Here is a 25,662-nt window from a genome sequence, read left to right as displayed (position 1 = left end):
CACATGGGACATGCCATTTCAGTCAATGGCAAGGATGGCCCAAGACCTCTGGGGGGGTGTCAGGAGGGGTCACACAGAGAGGCTCACCGAGTCTCAACAAGGGTAGAACAGAACAGGCTCTGGTCCCTGAGTTACCCACTGGAAGCCCAAAGCCCAGCATCTGGTACCATAAACACCCAGAAAAGACAATGTCAGCTGAGCCCCTGCTGAGCCTGTCGTGATAAACTGGGGCCGCAGCTGAACCAGGGGACAAATAGCCAAAGCATTTAAACAACTCGATGCCCATTTTTCTTTCCTGTACATTTGTTTATTTAAAAAAGTGTAGGAAATGAATAAAATAGTACCTAAAAAGTATCTACAACGAAATAAATTATTCCCAGTTAAGCACTGAAGAGGCACACAAATCAGTCCTCTAACATTGACCAAGGTCACGTTTCCAAAGTCGGTTGGAGGGAGGAAGCCCCAGCCCTCCTTGTGGGGCAAGGGGCAATGTCAAGAGGCTGAGGGTAACTGGGCAGGAGCTCGCTTTTTAAAAGGGAAAGGTGCCAGGGGCCGCACCCAGGGTGTCAGCCAAACAACAAACTCTTCCTTCTGGAAAGAGTTCGAGAGGCCTTGGAACACACACCATTTAGGAGATTGCAAAACTCCTTTTCTTGGAAGCAAAGTAGCACAGGCAAGCAAGTCCGGGCAGTGCGTCTCCAAGGTGAATTCCCTGAACACCATGCGGCACATTTATTTTCTAAAGGAGGTTTAGCCACTGGAACATTGACCTTTGGACTGTGTCGGACAAGCCGGAACACGATCCCTCTCCTCGTGGATGAGAGCAAGGCCCACAGAGGCAAATACTCCCTTTCCTTGGAGCTGGGCTGGTCATCAGTATAAAAGAGGGACGCGGGCCATATATGAGAAAACACTTTCCTGAAACACACCAGCCTTGACACCCGTCTTCTTCTGTGATAAGAGGCACATAAGGAGTCCAAACTTTCTATTTCATTATGAACAAATCAACCACCCCAGGGTGGGGGGTGGCTGGGGCAGTGATCAGTAGCCACACTCAGCATCAGTGAGGGAGGCAAGAGGGAGTGGTGAGGACTGGGGCGAACCGGGGAATCCAGGAGCCCCACCTGCTGCCGTCAAGTGAGTGTGAACCCTAGCAATGGCCAGATCTCCTGACCTGGATTTTTATGCAAAAAATTGCATGATTTTAAGTGTTAGGAACGAATTCTTCAAAAAGATTCTGTAGGCCAAACAAAACATACACCTGTAGGCTGAGTCGTTTCACGGTCTTTCTCTCACAGCAGGACGGTGTTATAGGCAAAATCATAGGTTCCCAAAGACATCCATGTCCTAATCCCCCAGAACCTGAGGATATGTTACCTTAGGTGTAATTAAATTACAGATCTTGAGATGGGGAGATCTTCCTGGATTATCTGGGTGGGAGGGCTTTATAAGTGAAAGGTCCATAGAAGGCAAAGATGGAGGGGCCTCAGTGTGACGGTGTCAGCACGAGTGACATTGTGTGACCAGCCATCGGAGGCCTGGAGTGTCTCTAAAAGCTCCAAAGAGTCTCTAAAAGCTCGAAAAGGCAAGGAAACCGATTCTCTCCTTGAACCTCCAGAAGGAAGGCAGTTCCGCTGACTCCTTGATTTTAGCCCAGTGGGACCCACTTTGCCCCTCTGGTCTCCAGAAATTTGGATAAGAAATCTAAGTTGTTTTAAGCCACCACGTTTGAGGTAATTGGTTACAGTAGCAACAAGGAGCGACTAGGGTGGCCATTCTCTGATGTATTTTTAGACATTGCTAGAGGTTGAAAATACTCTCTGAATTCCTCTCTTTAAATGCCAAAGCACGGCTGGAGAGGGGACAGCCTCACACACAGCAATTCAAGGACATTTTCCTTACTTCTAGGACTCGAGATAAATCTGTGCGGTGGGATAACCACAGGCAGAGCAAGAGAACCAGGAAGTCGCTTCTCGGACCCTCAAACAGTCACACCCTTTTTTGGCTGGACCCATAGAAAATCATTCCCACTTTCCAGGGGACAGGCATCTGTTTATCTAGTGGTTGATGGAAGTCAAAACCCGGCCATCCAACCAGCTCGCGTGAGCTGTCACCATGTCAGGTAAAAAGAGCTATGTGGTTTTGCATTTGGCTTCTTACATACACGGAACCACCAAATAAATAATAATAATAATAATAAGGCACACTGTCATTTCCATCCAGGGTGCTCCAGTGGGAGCAGGGACCTTGGATGGTCTCCGAGGCATTGGAATCATTGCCCTGAAGAGGTCCAAATCCAAATCCAAGTCCAGACCTCGTTGACAACCTCGTGCTGGGCGACTCACAGCCCTCCCCTCTCATTACGGGCTGGTTTACAACTCAACCTGAGTTTAGAAGGACATGGACTGTGACGATTGTATCCAGGTTGGAATTCATCACTTTCAACATCCCATCATTGGAATGAGTCCACTTGGGACTTGGAGGTCAGTGGCATCCTGAAGAACCTCCTGCTGTTCCTTCCATGTAATTCCTCTTTAGGATTTCTGCTTGAGACCCCTGTTTTAGGCAAAGTCTTCAGGATGGGTCCAAGTTACTCCCCAGACCCCTCTGGCTCATGGGTGTCCAGCAAGGGAATGTCTGTGTTCGCGTTGTTGGGGTGGGAGAAGGTATATGGCTCACTGTCAGACTCAGCAGGGAAGCCAGCAGATGGCTCGTCTGTGGTCAGCTTTGCGGTTGGGGCCCTGGAGCATACCAAGGGTGGGGAGGGGGGGCAGTCCCCTGTGGGCCCCTGGAAGGGCCGGTAGGTGTCCACCTCTGGCTGCAGGAAGGAGCCGTTGGAATCCTGTAGGAGATGTCCGTACACCATGGTGTCATCGATGACAGCATACACGTGGGAGTCACTGTCCTTTCGACCTTTCTGAAACTTTTTTGGCTGCATTGGCATCTGGGTGTTGATGTTGCCATTGTAGATGCCTACAGGTGGGCCTTTGTTTTCCTTCTTTTTCCTACCGAGAGAAGGGGAACAAGACAGAGTCAGGAAGAGCAGGATATTAGCTGTGTTCCATTTGCATAGCCCTACTGGAACTGAGGGTTCCAGTATGAACCCCCCAGGTCCCTCAAATCCCTTAGCCCTCGAAACTGAAACTACCATCTTTGCAGAAGCATTTAGAAGGGACCATCTTCTGTCTCCAGTCTTCACAGCGGAAACAGAGAGCAGAGCGTGGTTGAGAGAGGGCAAGTTTAACACTGCACTTGGATTTGCTTCAGTGGACGCAGGGTATCCAGGGGTGGGAACAGCTGACAACCAGCCTGTCTTTGCTCCGAGAAAGGATGGTGGCCCAGGCCGACCACATCTGGTGTGGTCACGTCCCCACCAACCCTCCAGCATGCAATCTTTCCCGTAGCTAATGCTTCATCCCTCTTTTGCATGGGTACAAACTCTGACCATCTGGATTCTAAATGACAGAACAGAGGGAGACTTGGGATGCAGGGCTGTGTCTTAGTTTTTAGCTGGAGTTGGGGACAGTGGGACTCACTATTAGCAGAGGGATCCAGACACAGCCTGCATAAAGGGACAGAGCTCAAAAGAAGACAACACTCTGGTTGGGGCCCACCAGAGCTCCTAGCAACACCATTAACCTTTGCTTTGTAATGTTCTTTGGGGCTTGAGTGTGGACAGGCATTAGCACTCTCCATGGGAGAAAACAAAGCTTCGCCCTCCATCTCCATGAGCCAAAAGCAGGGGACGCTGGCTTTTTAGCTGACTGGTGATTCAAATGGAGGACATTAGCTCAATTAACATAATGGACCCTATAATGCACTGACAGCTCACTAATTGTGGACAGGCTCCCTGTCCTTTTCTGAGATAAAAATAATGTAGTACATTCAGCTTGTAACACTGGATCTCTGGCTAGGATGATGGGTTCCAAAGGCTCCCACCCGAAACCCTGAGATGGACACCCCTCCCTTTGTGCTTCACGGAGCCTTGATCGTCTCCAACAGTGTTCTTCTCGGGCCAGAACCGGGGCAGTTTAGAGACGGAGGCAAGGGCTGGACCCTCCTCTCACCCAGTTCCCCTCCTGAAGAGGACACCATGCTTTCTGATCTGGGTGGCAGAGACAGCACCACAGACAAGAAAGTTTCCTAGAGAAACCATAAAATGAAAGAAGTCCTTTCCCCCTGTGTGGATTTACACAATCCCATTTCACGGAGAAGAGGCTTTCCCCTGGATCTGCCACGGGTGCCCCCTTCCCTATCATTCAAGATGTTTCTAGATAGTCTCACCGTGGATCAGGAATTTTAGTTGTTTGCTCATGGCCCCAGTTTAAAAAATATATATATTTAGTTTGTTGCAAGACTGAATCATGCTAAGGAAAGCAATTTCACTCTCCCTCATGGCTTTAATCAGAAATATGCGCAGAATTGTTAAAATCTAGTGGCAGCTCATATTCTGTCTCAAAAGGTCAACGCTTCGGTCATAAAACAGCAGCTGTCATCCTGAGGGGGTGGAAGGTGAGATGAGTCAGGTAACTGGGTCTTCCTTCCTCTCGCCCACGGGGCTCGCTTTTTGGCTCCTGTCTGGAGTCCCATAAGCAAGCACAAAAACGTTTAAGAAACCGGAGGGGAACCAGCTAAGGTGGCATGCATTCGCTCTCCAAGTGACAGAGGATGCAGGCTCAGAGACCTGGGCTGGAGGGACTGACATGAGCATTTTCCTGCTGAGATCATCCCTGATGACCAGTGTCCAGTAAATGATTCCCAGGGGACTCATGCTGAGAGAGTTGCGTAAAAACCGCAGGTTAACATGTCGCCGGCCGCATCTTCTGTCCCTCCCCTCCCAAGCATAACTCACATCTGGCAATATTATTCAACACCGATCCCTGGGAGAGGAATGGGAAGCCAGAAAAGAAGTCAGTAATTAATGACAGCTCTGGTCTGGGTGATCTAAGGAGGTGTCAGATCAGCCAAAGACAGTTTGAGAAATTCCACCTACTTCTTTTTCACAAAGCAAATGATGAGTCCGAGGGCAAACAGCAGTAAGGCGCCACCTCCCACGACCGCAATGATGACGACAGTCAGGTCTGTGAGCAGAGACACAAGGAGGAGGGATGAGGAGACATGGGGGTGGTCAGGTGGATGAGGAACTGGGGCAGAAAAGTCTCCAGAGATGGCCGCCATCCTTTCTCTCCCTCCCTGTACACAGATGCTGCTCCTGAGAGTGAGAGGAGCCTATGTCTCTTCTTCTGGACTCTTCTCGACTTGCCAGTGCTGGAGCCCTTTAGAGGCCTGACAACTTCCTGTAATTTCTGTCTGAGGGAGAGCCAGTCAGTCACCATGTGAGAAGTCTGAGGCCACCATCTTGTGAGGAAGCCCAAGCCAACAATTTGGATACTCCATGAGAACAACGGACCAAGGAACCCGGCTGACAGTATCAAGGCTACGAGTGTCTGTCCCCAGGTGACCCACCCCTGGCACCCTCTAGCTGTCTGAGGCATCTGGCAGCAGACCCATGTGTCTAAGAGTAATATCTGTCCAAATTCCTGACCCATGGAGTTGCGAACGAACAAAGAGTCTGCAGTCTACGCTACTGAGTCTTGGGGCTGTTAGGTGGTGAGAGAGAATGAAAACAAACTGGGAGCCCTACTGGCTCCCTTCCAAAGGCTACTCAGGGACTACCCAGGGGTGTGTCTGCCCAGGCGCCACAGCCTAGATGGGAAAGCAGGGCAGAGGGCTGTAGGGGAAAGCAGGGAAGCTAAAGTCAGAAGTGAGGGTGCTAAGGACAGGGTTGTTCTATCTGTGCTGTCCTTTTCCTATGGTTGTACAAAGGACAGAGGAAATAAATCAGACAGGGAGCCCTGTGCCAAACAGGGATTTAGAAGTTCTTGCTTGTTCAACAAGAAAGCAAAAAAGAGAGAAAGCAAAATAGAAATAAATGGGGCATCTATTTGGCTCAGTCCATGGAGCATGCGACTGTTGATCTCGGGCTTGTGGTTTGAGCCTCACATCGGGTGTAGAGATTGCTTAAATAAAGAAATAAAACTAAAAAAAAAGAAAAAAGAAAAAAGAAAAAAAAAAGAGTAGAACTAAATGACAGAAAATGGATGAGAGAGTCAGAAAACCCAGGGCCTAACCTGAGAGTTTGGGAGAGCTTCTCACTCATGGCTTCTGGTTTACATCAGTTCTCTTGATGCTAACAGGTGTGTGGTCTTGGGCGGACACACAGCTTTTCTGACCGCCAGGAAGGGAATGGGCCAGGAGAAGCGACCTTCATGGTCCCTTCTGGTTCCCACACTCTGGGATGCTCTGTGACTACCTTGGAATAAAGGCAAATGTGGCCCCACCACAATTGCTGTGCCACACAGGCATTTCCTCACTGGAGACTCGTGGCAGATCCTGCGACTCTGCACAAAAGGCCTGCCACCAAGGGCATCTTGTGGATTCCCATGTTTCCCTGGAATCAGTAAAAAATGCCAATGCCAAGGGGTGCCTGGGTAGCCCAGGTACTCGAGTGTCTGACTCTTGATTTTGGCTCAGGTCATGATCGTGGGGTTGTGAGACCAAGTCCTGTATTGGGCTCTGTACTCTTAGCACAGAGTCTGCTTAAGATTCTCTCTATCTCCCTCTGCCCTTCATCCTGCTTATGTACACACACACACAAGCACATCCACACGCACACACTTACTATCTCTCAAATAAATAAATAAATAAAACCTTAAAAAACAAATAATGCCAGTGCCAAGTTCTGCATCACACTTTTCAGGTCCCCACATTTGAATCCCCAACACTTCAATTCCTAATGATTCTTCTCTGAGGTAGTTTTTACCATCTACCCTCTAAGATGCATAAGGTGAACAGAGTGAAGAGCCTTCCCCCACGCCAGAGAGAGATTAATAGTAAATGACAGTGACAGATGGATGATAAAATTGCCTTAGTTCTCCCCATTTCTCCTTGAACCATGTCCTATACTATGTGACTCTGCAGCTCCTCCCACCAAAAGGGGAGTTTATCTGTCCATCCCTTGGATTCTTTGGCAGGCCCAAAGAATTCTGTAGAAGGGATGGTGGGAGTTCCTAACCCAAACATCAAGAGACCTTGTGTGCTTCCTCCAGAATCTCTTGGATTTCTCTGCCTCTACCATGAGAACAAGGCCCAGGCTGGAGTGACAGGGATCAGGGGGAGGAAAGCCAAGGAACCTGGTTATTCTAGCAGATTGTGGCTATGCCCATATATATGAGCATATATCTTGCATGGCCAAGATCAGCAGAGTCCTCTGGCCACCCACAGCTGCTCACAGGTGCAGGAGTGAGTGAACCTGGATAAGCCCAGCTTACCAGCATCACCCAGCCAGAGTGTGAGCGATAAGAAATGACTGTCTTTAAGGCTCTGAGTTCTGGGTGGTTTGTTATATGGCATGACCAATGCAAACACTGACTGATACATGGGGACTCAGTCGTGTTTTCTGACTTGCCTCGCAGGCTTGCCCCCTACCCTTCAGCTGCCGATTTGCTGTCCACCACCACCTTCCCACAAGACCTTGCAGGCCCTTACCCATAGTCCTTGGGGTAAGTGATACCCAGAAGAACAGGTCCAGCTGCTTGCCACTAACAGGGCTGCAGTTGGAGATGTTGACCCAGAAGCTGTGGTGGTGGAAGCTTGGCTTGGGGAGCACCTCGTCCTCCAGGCTGAAGATCTCCTCTGCCTTGCTCCGCTGCTCCTGGATGATCATGAATGCACGTCCCGTCTGGCAGACAACGCCGGTCCTCTCCTTGAGGAAGGTCAGGCAGGCCACCTGGTTGCTGGGCACACTGATGTTCCAAGACACGGATGTGAGGGATGGCAGTCCCCGGTCCCAGTTAGGGCTCCTCAGGTAGACCTTGCCTTTTGTGTCTGGAGTCACTGTGAAAATACCTTCCTCTGCAGGAAAGGGGAGAGAAGATGTTTCACTGAATCAAAATTGATGTTAACCTGTCTAGACTTTTTCTAGAGTTTTCTGCAATGACTGAAAAGTTCTTCACTGGCTCACCCCATTTTATTAGACTTTGCAGACTCTGCCTTGTCCCCCACCAAATTGGAGATTTGTGGCAACCCTATGTTGAGCAAGTCTATGGCACTATCTTTCCAATAGCATTTGCCACTTTGTGTCTCTATGTCACATTGTGGTGATTCTTGTGACATTTCAAGCTTTTTCATTATTGTATTTGTTATGGTGATCTGTGATTGGTGATTATAACTTGCTGAAAGTTCAGATGATGGTTAGCATTTTTTAGTAAGGAAGGTATTTTTTTCTTTCTTTAAAAGACTTTATTTTTAAGTAATCTCTACATCCAATGTGGGGCTTGACCTTACAACCCCGAGATCAAGAGTTGCACACTCTACCAAGTGAGTGAGCCAAGCAACCTGGCAATAAAGAGTTTTAAAATTAAGGCATGTGCGTTGCTTTTTCAGACCATGCTATTGCACACTTACTGGACTATAATATGGTGTAAATAGAACTTTTATAGGCACTGGGAAACCAAAAAACTCATTTTTATTGCTTTATTGAGGTCTGGAACCCAACCCACAATATCTCCTGGGTGCCTGTATCTGCGCTGTCCATCCAAGCACGTAACCATCACCACGTGTGTTTGTAGAAGTCCCAAAATGTGCTCGATGTGGCTGAGGAGCTAAATTTTTAAATTTTGCTATTAATTTAAATATAAATTGCCACACATAGCCCGTGACTATTGGTCAGCCCAAAGATTACAGTCTCGGGTGAGGTGCTCAGGTCTTTTGAACAAAATCAACCAACCAAACAACAACAACAAAATCCCAGGCTAGCTGGCCAAACTGCAGGTTATCGCTAAAAGCTTCCTTTCAGAAACACCTTCCACGCTTAGAGTCACCCTATGCTCTGTTCCCCGGTGGGACCGGTACAGAGCGATTTCTGTGTCCGCGATCAAACCACTTCCGGTTCTGGGAAGAAGGGTAGAATGCAAAGCTGAAAGCCTCCGACAGACATGTCAGCTGACCTTCAGGTGAGATAAAACTCCAACATTCCGCACTGAGGAGGGTATATCTCATTCTCTAAGTCTCCCCAGCAGGAGTTTCTCAGGGAGCTGTGGGGACATCAGGCAGCCTGGACTGACCTTAATCTTATGGCCAAAGATTATTCTCCCTCCCCACTCAGGTCTCTGGGACCAAAGTACGAAGTAAACCTCACATAAAAGTCTTGGTCAATTTTTTTTTTTAGAAGAATTTATTTACTTATTTGACAGAGAGAGAGAGAGATGCAGCAAGAGAGGGAACACAAGCAGGGGGAGTGGGAGAGGGAGAAGCAGCCTTCCCACTGAGCTGGGACCCTGATTCGGGGCTCCATCCCAGGATGCTGGAATCATAACCTGAGCCAAAGGCAGATGCTTAACTACTGAAGCCACCCGTGTACCTTAGTCTTGGTCAATTTTTATTTTATTTTATTTATTTATTTGACAGACAGAGATCACAGGTAGGCAGAGAGGCAGGCAGAGAGAGAGAGAGACAGACAGATAGACAGACAGACAGAAGGCTCCCTGCTGAGCAGAGAGCCCGATGTGGGACTCTAGGACCCTAGGAACATAACCGGAGCCAAAGGCAGATGCTTAACTACTGCTTAACTACTGAGCCACTCAGGCGCCCCAGTCTTGGTCAATTTTTAAATGGTCTCTGACTTTGAGTCACTTGTAATGGCGACTGTGACTTTGAAAATCAACCACGGAGAGCTCACTGTTGCAAGGGACTTAAACCCCACTCACTGCCCAGCACCCTGAAGATCAAACACTAGCCTTGTGGGAGGGGCTATGCCCTGTGCTGTGAACAGGACCCTGGTGCTCTGGAGACCCATCTCTCCCCAGCCTGTCTTCCTCTGTGCACTCCACGTCACATTCTGAATTGTAGAAGCTGACTCACAAAAATGCCTGTTTAAGATGCTCCCATCTTAAACATTCAGGAGTCAGGAATATTTACTTAGCTCTCCTCTAAGCCCCTGCCTGCTTCCAAAAAAGGCTTGAATTTGATTATTTGTTCTGCTGTCTGCCAACGGTCACCTCCCACGGTCAGAGCCTTATTTCTAACTCCCGGGATTTTCCACACTAGGTGAATGGCGGAGTCCAGCTGAGGTCACTCTACCTTCCAGATTTCTGGTGAGAGAACCAGCCCACCCAGCTCTCCCAATGGTTCAAGCTGACAACTTAATGGTGGACGATCCCAGAAGCAAAATGAGAGGGATGCCCAACCAAGAAATGGTCAGGCAGATGTGGCCAGAGAGGGAGACCGCCTTACCTTTGAAGTACGGTATGAAGGACACGGTCAGACCCTGCCTGGCGGCCTCTCGTTGAATGTTGGGGGCAAAGGTGCGGAGGGTCACTGAGATGTTCTGCTTCACCTGGATCTGCTTGATGGAGCCTCCGGGGCAGAAGGAGCCAAAGTAAAGGTCCTGGCCGGGGACAGCGCTGGCCACCAGGTAGCCAAAGCTTGTGTTGCAGACCTTCTCCTGCGTGTGCTGTTGGAGCTTCTGGGCGGGTACCAGCGCGAGGCTCAGCCTGTTCTTGGGGACCAGCAGCTTCCAGGAGAAGTCGTGCAGCTGAACAGGCAGCTGGAGGATGTCCCCAGGCACCTGGAGGGATTGGGACCTCCTGTGGCAGTACCGGGGGTCCATGCAGCCTGGAAAAGAGGGGCTCGTGCTACCAGGCAGGGAGGGGACCGGCCGTGTGACCTCCCCAGCTGTAGAGACTGCCCCAGGCTTTCTTTCTTTTCCCTTTGGTCTCTCTTCTCCTGCTCTGTGCCCCACTCCGGGCTCCCTGATACTCCTTTTCTAGCTGCCCCTCTTGTCCTCTCAGGTTCTTACTCTGCCTGAATTGGCAGACCAACTTTTGGGGACTACTGAAGGTTTGAAAAGAATGTGTCAGCCTCTCTTCTGAGGCTGAGTCTCAGATGCTAAGTATGGGCTGGGCACAGGTTTTTTTCCCTCCACCCTGCTTCCCAGCGTCCCTGACTGTGGGGAGGTAGCTTTGTGCAGCGGTCAGAGCAGGGGTGGGGTTGGGGGAGGTATCAGCTCGCAGCCCAGCTCTGCCACTTCCTAGTGGGCAGCCTGCCTCGCATCTTGTGGCCTCAGCTGTCGCATCTGTAGAAACTCTAAGGCCATCCATGTTGGAGGTCACGGCAGCCCAGCGGGAAGAAGATTAGCGGCTTTACTGCCCTTCATTCATCAAACGTTTAGTACGTGACTAATACATGTCCAGCACTGCCAGGGGCTCAAGGGACCAAAAAACAAACAATCAAACAAACAAAAAACCAGAACAAGCCACAATGTTTGACCTCAAGAATCTCAGTCTCAAGCAGGAGGAGACAAGTGCACAATGAGTGTGGAGTCGGGGTTGGGGGGGGGGTAGTGGAGGCTGGGAGGGTACACGGAGGAAGGTATCTCAGGAGAGATGCTGGAAGGCCGGGCAGAGGACACAACCATGAACTTGGGAGTGCAATGCACTTCTGAAGGATGCCCATTCCCACTGAGCCTCTGGTTCCAGAAGGGCACGTCTCCACCTCACCATCTGCTGCCTGCCCTTTACTCACTTTGCACCGCGGTGGGTGGGGGGGCATCTCTGATTGTACTATTTACAGCCTACCCAGTGGACCCCACTAAGAAGATGGGGGAGCAGGGAAAGTTGCCTCAGCCCCGGGTAGGGGAATCATGCTCTCCCAGGGGGACGTACTTATGGTTTTCTCCCCGTTCATCCACAGGCGAGTCAGGTTATCACAGAGGAAGGAGATCTTGTGTTTGGAGCCGGACGTCAGGGTGAGGTTGGTGGTGCAGGTGCGGGACTCCAGACACACGAAGCAGCCGGGGACAAACTTGCGGCTAAGCTTAACGGGCCGCGGCTCGATGGTGAGCGACAGGGCTTGCTCGTTACTCAGGTCGACCAGGTAGATTTTATCTGAAACCACGAAGAGAAAAGAAGCCTGAGGCATGGATCAGCAGCCACACCGTGAAGGGGCAAAAATTAGCACAAAACCTCTCATGGCTGGGGAGCGTTGGAAACACTTTTTTAAAAAAGATTTTATTTATTTATTTGACAGAGAGAGATCACAAGCAGGCAGAGAGGCAGGCAGAGAGAGAAAGAGAGGAGGAAGCAGGCTCTCCGCCTAGCAGAGAGCCCGATGTGGGGCTCGATCCCAGGACCCTGAGATCATGACCTGAGTCGAAGGCAGAGGTTTAACCCACTGAGCCACCCAGGCACCCCAACGTTTTTTAATTAAGAGAATATACAAGTGGATGTCTGGGTGGCTCAGTCAGTGAAGCGTCTGCCTCTGGCTCAGGTCCTGATCCCAGAGTCCTGGGATCAAGTCCCACGTCGGGCTCCATGCTCAGTGAGGAGTCTGCTTCTCCCTCTCCCCTCCCCCCACCATTTGTGCTTGTTCTCTCTCTCTCTCAAATAATAAAATCTTAAAAAAAAAAAAGAACATACAAGAACCCTAGAAGAAATTTAAAAGGAAAAATAACCGATTAAATTTCTACCACCCATATTTAACCATTTTTACTTCTTCAAATTCATTTTAGTCCTTGTTCATATGCATGATTTTCAACTGCTTAATAGTATATATAATTTTATACTCAGCTTTTACCTCATTACTTTACACAGGTTTGTTTATTTTTCCATACAGTTTTCATAGTCACGAGTCTTTGAAAATATCCAGTAATTTAGTGGCTGTGTGATAGTTAACAAGTGAGATTTACGACTGTTTATTGGAACAGTCTCCTGTTATGAATAGTAATTAGCAACAGTATAGCATTAGCATGGGGATAGAAGATTCATAGATATTATATTTCTTCCAAGATAGTATTATTATTCACAGATATTATATCCATCGATATTATAATTTAGTCTCTAATAAATGCTGTACTTCAAATAAGTGAGAAAAAGACAAACCGCTCCTGGTTTGGCTAAACTCTCTCTCCCATTAGTAAAAGAATAAAATTAGACTGGTATTTCAAAGTAAAGAGAATATCCTTATAAATGTGGAGGTCAAACCCTAAAAGAAGAAAAATTTAAGTACCTGTCTGACAATAGGTACTGAAATGTTGAAGGACAAGGGACACATTGGGGGAAAAAAAATATTTGTCACACAGATGGATTGAGCAGTTCACAAAACAGGGGAAACTGAGATGTTCACAAATTCAAAATATAAAGCATTCTTAGTATCATGTGCAGTATCACTTGTCATTGCAGAAAAGCAAATTAAAACACAGTGTAGCGGGATGCCTGGGTGGCTCAGTGGGTTAAGCCTCTGCCTTCTGCTCAGGAAACGGTCTCGGGGTCCTGGGATCAAGCCCTGCATCAGGGTTCTCTGTTCAATGGGGAGCCTGCTTCTCCTCTCTCTCTGCCTGCATCTCTGCCTACTTGTGATTTCTCTCTCTGTCAAATAAATAAATAAAATCTTTAAAAAACAAAAATACAGTGTAGAGGGTGACATTGAAAGGCTGCATCCTTGGGACCCCAGTGGTATGACTGGGGGAAGACAAGCTCATGTTTACACTGCAGCTCTGGAACTGTGGAAAACCAGACACCACATAATATGGGAAGGGTTAAATACTCTGTGGAACATTCATGGATGGAATGTTACCTAGCATTTAGAAAGAAAGAGGGAGATCTAGGGGCACCCCGGTGGCTCAGTCGGTTAAGCATCTGTGTTCGGTTCAGGTCATGATCCCTGGGATGGAGCCTCATGTCAGGCTCCCTGCTCAATGGGGAGCCTGCTTCTCCTTCTCCCTCTCCATCTGCCGCTACACTTCCTGCTTATGCGCAAGTGCATGAGCAAGCGCTCTCTCTCTCAAATAAATATATAAAATCTTAAAAAAAAAAAAAAAGAAAGAGGGAAATCTAAATATACCAATCTAAGAACTTCCAAGATACAGTGTTGACTAAAACAGCAAGTGTAGAACAAATGTTGACTATGACACCACCCGATTATACAATCTCGGCATCAAAAGTAATCGCTATTTCTACGTGTATATACTTATGTATGGAAATGAAGAGAAACAAGATCTGGAGAGAAATGCAACACATCCGTAACTGTGGTTACCCCAGGAAAGGAGCCAAGCGTGGGGCGCCACACACGATTTGGAATACCTCTTGCTTGCTGACCGAGCTTCTCTGGAGGGTGATCTGACCAGACTGCTTCCTGAGGAACCCGTAACATCTACGTGTTCAACCTCTTCTCTTGGGTTGGTTGGATTACCCCTGAGAAGAGCCCGCCATCCACCAAATCAAGGAAACTCACTCAGGGCTTCCCACGAAGGAAGCAGGATGGGGCCTGGAGAGTCCGGCCCATTAACCTTATTCAAGCTGCCTGAGTTCAGCACCTTTACCTTCAGTGCAACTGGGATCTTTGGTTCAAAAACTTCCCTACTCGAGGGAAGAAACTGGGAGGAGTGTTCTTGGGCTGCTTGGTGGATCTGGGGCTGGAGTGGCTTCTCCCACTTTTTGCTCTCAGTCTGAAGGTGGTGTGTTGCCAATTCCTGCCTTGGAAAGTTTCTTCTTGATGTCTCCCACTATGGGATTACACTTTGCACTTTTGGGTCTGCCGAATCAGTTACCCCTCTATGTCCCATGCTGGGAAATGTTAGAATATTGTTTCCTTTCTATGTATCATTTCCCTTGGAATTTATGCTTTTAGAAATGTTTTAAATGCCATGACAGTGTGGTTTAAGAAGGAAGCAAATCTCTCTTTAATGGGAAGCCCTCATTTTCCAATTAGTTGTCTGTTTTTCCCATCAGAAAGTGAATTTCAGGGATCTCCATAACCTGTGTATCTTGCACATGGTCGAGACCCTTTGATGTGTTACTTTGTTAATCCTCATGACGTGCTTGAGAGGGCGTGTGTCAGTCAGCTCCGGCTGTTATGCTGCAGTAACAAATGGTCCCCAAATCTGAAGGTTTAGAATAACCAAGATTCATTCTTCATTCACCTTATATATCCACTGTGAGCTGGCTGTGGCATCAGGGCTTGTCTTTTTAGTTCTTCTTCTTCTTCTCCTTTTTTTTTTTTTTAAGATTTTATTTATTTGAGAAAGAGAAAGAGAGAGCACGCATGAGTGGGGGGAGGGGCAGAGGGAGAAGCAGGATCCCCGCTGAGCAGGGAGCCTGACATGGGACTTGTTCCCAGGATCCTGGGATCAGGATGGGAGCTGAAGGCAGATGCTTAACCGACTGAGCCACCCAGACATCCTGCGTCTTTTTAATTCTGAGATCTGGGCTGAAGGAGAAGGCTCTGTGACATGGCAGTCTCCTGACAGAGTTTGAAAGGTGAACCACAGAATGGGTGGTAAAGCTTCCGATTGGAAGGGGCATGCTTACTTCTGCTCATATTTCATTGGTAGAAGCAAACTCACGTGGCCAAGCCTGTAGCCAGTGGGGCAGCAAATCTAATCCCCCCCCAAAAGAAGGGGTGATGATTTGGGAATAAATATACAATCTAGAGTAGTAGGCTTCCTCACCCCTATTTGACAGACAGGGAAATAAACACCAGGAGATGGTGGGACTAAGATTACAAAGCCTGAGCCCTTTCTGACCTTTGTGGACCCCAGTTTCCTCTTCTCTAGCCGGTGGCTGGGCAGAAGAGACAAGAAACCATGGGAACCCTGGGTCTGGCTTCTCGAAACTCCTATATGAATGATGCCCCCTCTGAAAAAAATGTATCAACAGCCATCTATCTGGTCCCAAGATGAGAGCAAAGCTGTCCCTCAATGTGCATTAGAAATGCACCACATTGGGGGCGCCTGGGTGGCTCAGTGGGTTAAGCCTCTGCCTTTGGCTCAGGTCATGATCCCAGGGTTCTGGGATCGAGTCCCACATAGGGCTCTCTGCTCGGCAGGGAGCCTGCTTCCCCGCCCTGCCCCCCCGCCTGTCTCTCTGCCTGCTTGTGATCTCTCTCTGTGTGTGTCAAATAAATAAATAAAATCTTAAAAAAAAAAAAAAGAAATGCACCACATTTGTCAGACTTGCTCTAGTTCAAGGACAGTTCTTCAAATATTGACCTGTTTTTACCGCCCCCCACTGTACTCCAGTGATGATCTGCAACCACAAAAGGACCTTTCCTTTGGGAAGTTCAAAATTTAGATTTGTGTAAGGCAATACGGTCTTAATCATGTCGATTTTTATAAACTACAAATCCGAAGCTTAGAAAGCTAATGTAACTTCTCCCAAGTCACACAGCTCGCTAGTAGCATTCCGACTCCAAAACCCCCTAACCACCGGCTGTAGCTTTCCTTGACCTTTTTTGGTCATGTAACTTACATATAATAAAATGCACAGACCTTAATTGCTCAGTGTGATGAGTTTTGTCAATATCTATCGTATCTATCACCCAGAGCACGATCTAGAACATTCCAATTATTCCAGCAAGTTCCTTTGTGCCCCTTTGTGGTCAATTCTGCTTGGCTTCCAATCATGCCCCATGAAGGCCATCACTTTCTGATTTCTATCACTGCAGAGTTCCCCTGTTCTGGAATTTCCTATGAACGGAATCATACGGTATGTGCTCCCTCCTGTGTGGCTTATTCCCCCTCAGGAAAATGTACTCAGTTGCTTTTTTTCCCTCAGAAAAATGGATATCAGTCATTTTTTCCTTGTCATGGAGTGGAGTTCCACAGAATGAATTTACCACACTTGTTTGTTCCTAGATTGATGGAGATTTAGGTTGTTTCCAACGACGAATAAAACTTCTGTATACATGTTCTTCTATGGATCTTTGAATAGACTTCTGGTTTCATTTCTCTAGGGTAATTACCTAGGAGGAAAATTTCTGCCAGATCGTTCTCTCACGTGGTTGTACCTTGGTGCCCATCTGCCGACCGTGTGTCCGGGTTCCAGTGCCCCACGTTCTTGCCAACACTTGGTGTGGCCAGCCTTTCTCATTTTAGCCATTCTAGTGCACATGGAATGGTCCTGTGGTTTTACAGTTCCTATTTCCTTTGAAAGTCACTGTAGAATGATCAAGGGAGAGTGATGAGACACCCTGCCCTTGAGCCAAAACAGAGAGTGGAGTTTATTGAGGAAAATGATCCTGATTCTGGGGCAAGACAGGCCTTGCTCCGTGGGGGCATGTCTGGAGGACCCTGGCCTCTGTGCTCACACATCGCAGGGGTCCAGCTTTCCAGGTCTGCAGATACATCCCTTTTGTTAGTCACTTGATATGGCTTCTTTTCCATAGTTTTGGTTGGCTCTCAGGGTAGACACAGTAAATTCCCACGCTGCCTAAGGCATGTGCTCATAGGTGGCTTCTGGGGTCTGGGCAGAAGGTGTCACAGGTGGGGTGGTTTAAAGGGAAATGTCAGAAGGTGTCACAGGTGGGGTGGTTTAAAGGGAAATGTCACCATCCACATTCCTAAATCTATGGAAAGATAAGACAGATTTTACTCAGTGTCGCCTGTGTGCTCTGACAAGTGGCCTTATCCTACACTCAGCAGGAGGAGCAGGAGAGGTGCGAATGTCACCAGTTACAGCTGAAAGAGACCTCAGAGAGACTCCAAGCATTTGCTCAAGGCTAGGAACCTAATGGGATCGTTTCCTGCGGCAAGAGAATCCCATATTGTCTCTACAACATGGCACACGTTTCCTTCCTGTAATAAATACCTGGGCTGGAGATTTGAAAAGACCCCTCCCCTCTGCCCCCATAAAAGGACAGTCTTTCACTATTTGATCCTTATTGACACTGGAAACCCTTGATGGGATTAGCTTATGGACTGAAGTTTTGAAAAGGCCTCTAATGACTTTTGTGGTGTCTGTAGATAGAAATTTCTCACTTACTTTATTTATTTATTTATTTTTATTTATTGGTTTTTTAAAATAGAGTGTGTGTGTGTGCGTGTGCGCGCGTGCGCATGTGTGAGAGGGGTGGGGAGGAGCAGAGGGAGAGAGAGAATCTGAAGTGCCGAGCCAGACACGGGGCTCCATCTCACGACCCTGATATCGTGACTTGAGCTGAAATCAAGAGCCGGATGTTTAACTGACAGAGCCACCCAGGCATCCCCGAGATTCCTTATTTTAAAATCAAAATGGGCTCCATGGGAATAAGAGGCCACCGTATGGGTCGACTCTGCCAGGACAAATGTCAGACTCACAGAGCTTGAGTTACCCCAAAGGACAAAAACAGAATGAAGTCAACATTTCCTTAACGGCTCTGGGTAGCTTCTGGGGGTCTATAGGAAGAAGCCATATGGCTGCTTCCCCAACCAGCATTTACTCAGACTGGTTAATGGAAACCTACGGTGTAACAAGCTGGAAATTCCTGTTCATCTACCTTAGTTGAGTCACAATAACCCAGAAGCCCATGGGTTCTAAAGATACTCGTCCGTCTGGTATTTTCAGAAGAAGTGACCACACCTTTGAAAACCTGGAGGGGAATGCATAAGGCAGCAGGCTAGCAGTCTGCCCTGGCTAACGGGAACCATATGGTTGGGCAGGTTACTATTCGCTGGTGGGACCGGTATCCCCAGGGCCACTGGACCTTGCAGAAATGATATAAAAAGAGGAACAGACTGCAGGAGACAATAGAGACGTTGTTTCTCTACTGTCACTATGAGGATGAGGCTCCAAGAGGGACAAAATTATTTTGTGTATTTCCAGGAAGTGATGCGGCACAAATACCAGGTATGACAGGTAGTACAGTTGACCCTTGAACAATGGGGTGAGGGGCGCTGACTCCCTTCCACAGTGTCCATGTAACTTTTGACTCCCCCCCCCCAAACTTAACTACTAGTTAGGGTAGTTAACATAGCCGATTAACATGTATTTTGTACGTCATATGTATAAGGTACTGTATTCTTATAATAAAGTCGGCTAGAGAAAAGAAATTGTTATTAAGAAAATCATAAGGACGGGCGTCCGGGTGGCATCAGTTGATTGGATGTCTGCCTTCGGCTCGGGTCATGATCTTGGGATCCTGGGATCAGGCCCCAGGCTGGGCTCTCTGCTTAGTGGGAAGCCCGCTTCTCTCTCTCCCTCTGTTCCTTTCCCTGCTCACGTTTGCTCTCTGTCCAATACATACAATCTTAAAAAAAAAAAAAAAAGAAAAGAAAAGAAAAAGAAAGAAAGAAAAGAAAATCTTAAGGAAGAGAAAATCCTTTTACGGTATTATATTGTATTTATTGGAAAAAAAAAATCTGTGTATAAATGGACCCATGCAGTTCAAACCCACGTTGTTCAAGGGTCAGCTGTATTGTACTATTTGTATTTTTAAAAAATTAAAAAATAAAGAAGAGAGTGCAAAATGGAACACTGAAAAACAAGATTTGTTTGGTAGAGATGAACGTGAATTGAGCTCTTGAACTCAGCTGAGCTGTGTGCTTTGGGCAGCCTAAGTGGTCAGTGCTCACAAACATGGTCACAGCAGGCCAGGGGGCTCTCCTCAGGCCCAGGGCGGCCCACATTCCTCATAGCATGTCTGTGGTCAAGCCATGGAAAGACACCCCTGGAGGGCTTCTCCTAGTCTACTCTGGGTCTAGTTTGAGCCTATCTGATATATTTTTAAAATTATTATTATTTTATTTTTTAAAAAAGATTTTATTTATTTACTTGATAGAGACACAGGGAGAGAGGGAACATAAGGAGGGGGAGTGGGAGAGGGAGAAACAGGCTTCCCTCTGAGCAGGGAGCCCAGGCGCCTGCCTATCTGATACTCTTGAGCAAAGGAGGGTGGCTCAGTCAGTTAAGCATCTGCCTTTAGCTCAGGTCATGATCCAGGGGTCCTGGGATGGAGCCCTGCATCAGGCTCCCTGCTCAGCGGGGAGTTTGCTTCTCCATCTGCACCTCCCCCTTGCTCATGCTCTCTCTCTCTCTCTCAAAAAATAGACAAAATCTTTAAAAAAAAAAAACAAAAAACCCCCCCACAATAAAGTAGCGAGAGGGTTGACAGCAGGGATTTTGGGAGCAGACAATTAGGTTCAAGGTAATATCTCAGCTTCCTACCTTTAGAGATCGTTTATATTTTTATATCTTTTTTTTTTTTTTGCAGTGTGGGCCCACTGTAGTCAAGTCCTGCTGTGGAGGATAGGATGACCGTCCTGGGCGCTGGCTGAGGCTCTGATGGCTGCCGCTACTCTTGCTGAGGCTTTGGCTTTGCGTGGCTGCTGTTGACAGCCAATCTCTAGGCTTGAGAAGGTCTCCTGCTTTTCTTTCTCACACTCTTCCCCTCATTTGGCTTCCTGGGACAGCCACTCTCCCGGATGCCCCCACCGAGGCATATCCACTTGCCCCTTCCGATGGGCTGTGCCATTGGATGGTGCCTCCGGTTCTTGGGCCACTTTGGGCTGCCTCAGATTAGGATAAAGACTTACAAAGGGCCTGGAATGTGCCAGAAACCATGGTGGGTGTGGGAAGATGGAGGAATAAAACAAATTCCTGACTGGGAGGAATTCAGTGGGACCCAGATGTGCAGACAGATTGACATCACGGTGTGTGATGAATGCAAACCCCGCCCCACAAGCGCACTTGGAGTCGTGGCTTTGGTTTGGACGGTTGTTTCTTCTGCTGGGGACAAAGGGAGACAATCAAGGGGCAAGAAATACTGGCCTGGGAAGCAGGAGGGAGGCCTCCATTGGCGGACCAGCTGCAGGAGATTTGCCTCCCTCCTCACTCTCACAGGAAGGAAAGGCAGAGGCTCCTAACCAAGGCACTCAATCTCCTGAAGCATCTCCCCACCCCAAACCTTCTTCTTTCTCATTTCAAGGCCAATAAAGAGCAGAAACAACACATAGAGCCCCTGACAGTGGCAATGAGGGGCACCAAACATCTGGGCCTCTCCAGTATGCTGGAAAGTACCAGGCTCTGCCATGAGTGTCCTCCTGGAATTCCTGCCAACCTGTTGTGCGCTTCTGGCCTTGAAGTCCTGGGAGTTTCCAGGACCTCCTGCAAACCTCTTCTGGGTTGTGGTCTGGCTAAAGTCGGTTTAACAATTTGATGAGTTGCGGAAACCAACTGAGCTCTTGTTCCAGGCAATGCAATAAATCGGCACAAACAAAAGATAAACAAATCCCCTGGTCTCCTAAACTCAAATTCACACCATCTCCAGATGTTTACATGGTTGTGACAAAAGTGTGTTGGACGACACACACGCACACAGTGATGCCGTCTATAAGGTTATTGTAAATCAAAAGGCATCTTAGGTCATGCTGGGGCTGCAGCTTCCGGAAAAACCCAGAGGGTATTCCCCAGGCAGCATCCGAGGGGCAGCCCCTGGGGTGGGTCCCACATGGTGGCTTTCCAGATGTTTATCAGCTCTACTGAAATAAACGTCATGTTGCCACTTAACCATTTCTGCCTGGCTCCGTCTACTTCCCGGAGGTAAATACTGATCAAAAAAAGGCTGAGAATCAGTCCTTTGGGACAGAACTCCTGAGACTATGTCACGGGCTCAAGACAACCAGTCATACCCTTGGTCCTTCATAGACTCCAGCTGATAGACAGGCCCCAGGAACAGCCACTCTGAACTCCTCTCGGACCTTTGGTTTCAATATCTACACCGCCCCCCCACGGAGCCAAGTTCAAGGAAGCACTCGCCCTCAGGGGCTGACTTTGTACGTACTCTACCCTGAGGGGGAGCACCTCCGTCTCAGAAGGGGTGCCTCCTTCCGTGTTGCATGCCGGGCACTTTGTCCTAGTCCTGGCCCTGATGCACCTTTTCTGGGTTCACGGCATCTCAGTAAATGTGTGTAAAGGGATGAGCAACCTTGTTCTCATCAACACAGCCGGGGTTCAGAGTGACCCAGAGCACGGGCTCTGGGTTCTGAGGTTTGCTCAGTTCCTGACAAGCTGTGTAACGTTGGGCTAGTTCTAAACGGTCTCTGAACCTCCAGTTTTTTCGCGTAATTGAGGATAATTCCTGCCTCCCCTATAAGGTTGTACTAAGGCTTAGCGTGCTTAGGTCAAGGCTCGGCACGGAGTGTGTTTGTGCATGGTACGGGGCACTCGGCCAATTAAACAGGGTCCACCAGCCGACGGTCCTGGTGCCGTTCTGATTCACACAGAGGGTCAAGACAGGTGATCTAGAAAGTAACCTTCTGGGGATGCCTGGGGGACTAAGTCAGTTAAGTGTCCAATTCTTTCACTCAGGTCATGAGATGGAGCCCCACATCAAGCTCTGTGCTGGGTGTGGAACCTGGTTAAGATTTTCTCTTTCCTCCTGACCATTTCCCCACAGCTCATGCTTTCTCCCTCCAAAAAAAAAAAAAAAAAAAGAAAAAAGAAAAAAGAAAGTAAAAGTAACCTTCCAACCCTTTTGTTTAAAAAAATAGCCTGCAATTTCCCATTTGCTTCTTACTGTGTTGAAATGGAGCGCCATGCCGGACATTCACCCATGAGCCTGTTTTACTGCCTGGCAACACACTTCCTGAAACTCTTCTGAAGTCCAGAGTCCAAATGTGCCCAAAGCCACAGAAGAAAAATAGGAAAGGGACCTCACGCCACGTAGACTATCCAGGAAAGAAAGAAGGAGCTGGAGGAGGAGGGGGGAAAGGAAATTGGGGCTCACTTACTGCTTTCATTTTGTGGATGTTGGACCAAAACTTGAAACTGCAGCCGGAGGACCCCTGGGTTTTGGGCATCTTGGTCACAGCCCTGCAGAGAGAGGTTGAAGTTCCCGGCCATGTTCCCGGGCTGCTTGTCCTCCAGCCTGAATACCTCAGGGTTGGTGGTGGAGCCCGGGATGTAGTATTCAACCCGCTCCTCCTTCTTCTCACAGTTGGAGACGTTGAAGTGGAGGAAGGAGACGCTCGCCCGCAGGTGCGCGGGGATGACAAACTGCCAAGTCATGAGCTCGTCCTCAGGGAAGCCATCTGGGTAGTTGGCAGACATCAGCGTTGCCGAGCCTTCACCCTCAAACACAGATTCTATGATGCACAGTCCTGTCGGGAGTCGGACCCAAACGAGAACAGGAGGAGATTAGACCCTGTCCCAGACCCTAACCCTGCCGGAAAGGCAGCAGGGTAAGGAAGCTGTGAGAGCGACCCTCAGCTCCTGAGCTCTGGGTGTGGTCTTATTCCCAGATAAGGATACGCCTGGGGTGGGTGACTAAATGTTGAAGGACCGACCCAGCAGGGGGAAAAATCAAAGCCCTTATTTGTAGTGTCTGCGCATTTCCTTGCTGTGAATACTCCCACCAGGGCTGATTTCAAGCCACCAACAGGATATGAATGTGGAGTTTGGAGCAGATGGGCAGTAGTTTGCCCGTCTGTATGGCATTTTGGCCACAGAGGTACGATCGATATCAATAATCTCAAGGGTATGGGTAACAGTCAAATGCAGCAAAATAATTAGGAGGCGATGAGTTTTGAGCATCGAAACGAATTTATCCTCACTGTAAGTTTATACCATTTTATTTCTATGAATGGCTCCGTTTAGCATCAGCTCACAAAATTCCTGAACGTTCAACCACCAGCTGTCATGAACGGGTGTGAACTGGCTCCAGCACACCAAGGATACAATTTCGGGAACCGTGAAAGGGCTCGAAGATGGGACAAAGGAATCAGCCATGAGGTAATCAAGGGAGGAGGTCTGTAGATCCATCCCACTTCCTGTCCTGAAAACAAACCTCAGGGGCACAAAAGACCAAGGAAAGAGAGTGGCCGCACTGTTTGCTTAATGGAGAAGGCTGGGTTCACACCAGGGGATCTGCACCACCTCCAGAAGAGTGGGATCTTCCTTGGAGGAATTCAGGGGGAATCATACAATAGTGCGGACATCTGCTCCAGACCTAGAACAGGGGGGTGGGGTTTGTAGGTTTCAGCCTGCGCCAAACTGACGGGGTGAGGGGGGGGCAGGGGGGGAGTGTGGAGTGGGGGGCGGCAGAGATGGAGGGCGTGCTTACGTTTTATAGAAGACCGGTTTGCGATGCTGAAGCCGGAGATGTTCCGCTTGTGGAACCAGGGCAAGTGTAAGGCCATTTTCACCCCTTCTTGCATTTTGATGCGGGACACCGTGCCGTTGCTGCAGAAGGTCCCGATCTTGACTGTGGTGGCATCAATGCGGCCGCTGATGGAGTGAGTGACTCCATCTGGACAGCTCTCCCCGGGCCCAATCTGCCTCAGGCGAGGGGTGGAGAACTGCAGCTCTAGACCAATGCTCTTGTGAGCTTTGACGTCCCAGATGAAGGTTCTGTTGAGGGTGGGCAGCGTCGATATTGAGGGCTGAAGCTGGACGTCCCCAAACGGACAGGGGCCTGACATGCAGTCTGAAACACAGTCACAAAAGCAAGTTTGGTCACCAAGACGACGTCTCCTGACCCCTGAAGCAGACGCTGCCTGCCCTCGCCTCCCTTACCAGGCAAAGGCACGATCTCCTGGCCATATGGGTGCTAGAGGGAAAGCTGGGGGGCTGCAGGGAACCCCCTTGGGCCAGAGACCCAAATGAAGGGACCAACTGCATCTCCTCCCCCTCCCAGGGTAGGTAGCAGCCCACAGCCAATCACTATTCCCCAAGGTAGGGGTGAAAAACCCTGACGTCCTTGTTTCAAGGGACACAGCCTGGCAATGCCCACATCAGCCTGTGGCTACACTTGAGCTAAAATCACACTTCATTTACTTCCTCCCTTGGCTCTATGTTCTCACAGCTTCCTCGCTCCAAGGGCACCCTCTGGACAGATGACTGAAGAATCCCCGCATCAGGCTCTGCTTCCAGAGAACCAGACGCAAGATATCTCCTAACGACTGTGTTTTCCGAACTTAGTAAGCCAGATGGGGGCCCTTTGCAATGGAACCTGGACTCTGGGATACCCACGTTCCCCTGGGTCTGAGATAGTCACAGTCTCATAGTTGTGAAGGCACAGGGCGAAGCTCAGCCTTTTAAGACTGGTTTTTCCATCAACATACCGAGTACTCGGAACTTACAACCCCCTTCACGGCGGGAACCCAGAGGCACAGTTATCATTCTGCCTCGGGGCTGTCATGCTGCGGTTTTACGACCAGTGCTGTTGAATTTTTTTTTTTTTTTAATAGGCAAACAGCGAATGACATCCTTTGATGTATCTAGTTTCCTCAGCCTTTTAAAACGAAGCAAGAAACATTACTCTTAAGGAGAAAATGAGCCCGTAGAAGAAGTGATAGAAGCCACGCAGAAAAGGGTGACTTTGCTGTGTCTGGCGCAGGGAATCCTAAAGGCGCAGTGGCTTCTGGCCTCTGGAACCAGAACTCTCCCCACCCCTCAAGCTGCTCCAGTGGGGTGTCTGAAAGGACCACCAACGCAAAGTGGGATCACAGGAGAATTTCAGAGCTGGCTAGGACCTCCGAGATCATTCCTGCCTGAACTCTCAGTTTTGCAAAGCGGTCCTGGAGTCTGGGCGACAAGCCTGTTTGCAGCGCACGCAATCCCAGGAGGAAAGCCCAGGCTTGTGTTTGGTCCACCCGAGTTCTTGCCAACACATCGTGCTCCCTTACCTATGAAACGGGCTGAGATGATAAGGCAACGAAGGTAGCTAAAGCTAAATTCTGTGTATAGGTAAAGATAGGAACTATTTTCAGGAGCTCAGAGAAACTCCATGATACCAAGCCATCTCTGGAGCACCTGGATGGCTCAGTCGGTTGAGCATCTGCCTTCAGCTCAGGTCGTGATCCCTGGGTCCTGGGATTGAGTCTCACCCGGCTCCCAGGTCAGCAGGGAGTCT

General features: G+C 48.7%; 1 protein-coding gene across 2 annotated transcripts in view; it reads right to left on the bottom strand.

Moving 5' to 3' along the window:
• Window positions 1-285: 285 nt before the first annotated feature.
• Window positions 286-25,662, bottom strand: part of CDCP1 (CUB domain containing protein 1) — a 58,350-nt gene continuing 32,973 nt past the window's right edge. For both annotated transcript variants that reach the window (XM_044253746.1, XM_044253745.1), the window contains exons 3-9: window positions 23,872-24,234; window positions 22,541-22,909; window positions 11,724-11,945; window positions 10,294-10,674; window positions 7,549-7,914; window positions 4,994-5,081; window positions 286-3,005 (exon numbers count right to left, since the gene is read on the bottom strand). In XM_044253746.1, coding sequence (XP_044109681.1) covers window positions 2,591-3,005; window positions 4,994-5,081; window positions 7,549-7,914; window positions 10,294-10,674; window positions 11,724-11,945; window positions 22,541-22,909; window positions 23,872-24,229 — 2,199 coding nt within the window. In that variant the 5' untranslated portion in view covers window positions 24,230-24,234 and the 3' untranslated portion in view covers window positions 286-2,590. The remainder of the gene's footprint in view (window positions 3,006-4,993; window positions 5,082-7,548; window positions 7,915-10,293; window positions 10,675-11,723; window positions 11,946-22,540; window positions 22,910-23,871; window positions 24,235-25,662) is intronic.

Source organism: Neovison vison, chromosome 6 (genome assembly GCF_020171115.1).
Source record: "Neovison vison isolate M4711 chromosome 6, ASM_NN_V1, whole genome shotgun sequence".
Taxonomy (NCBI): Eukaryota; Metazoa; Chordata; class Mammalia; order Carnivora; family Mustelidae; genus Neogale; species Neogale vison.
The sequence above is the reverse complement of the archived record's forward strand: the minus strand, read 5'-3'. Positions and strand labels throughout refer to the sequence as shown.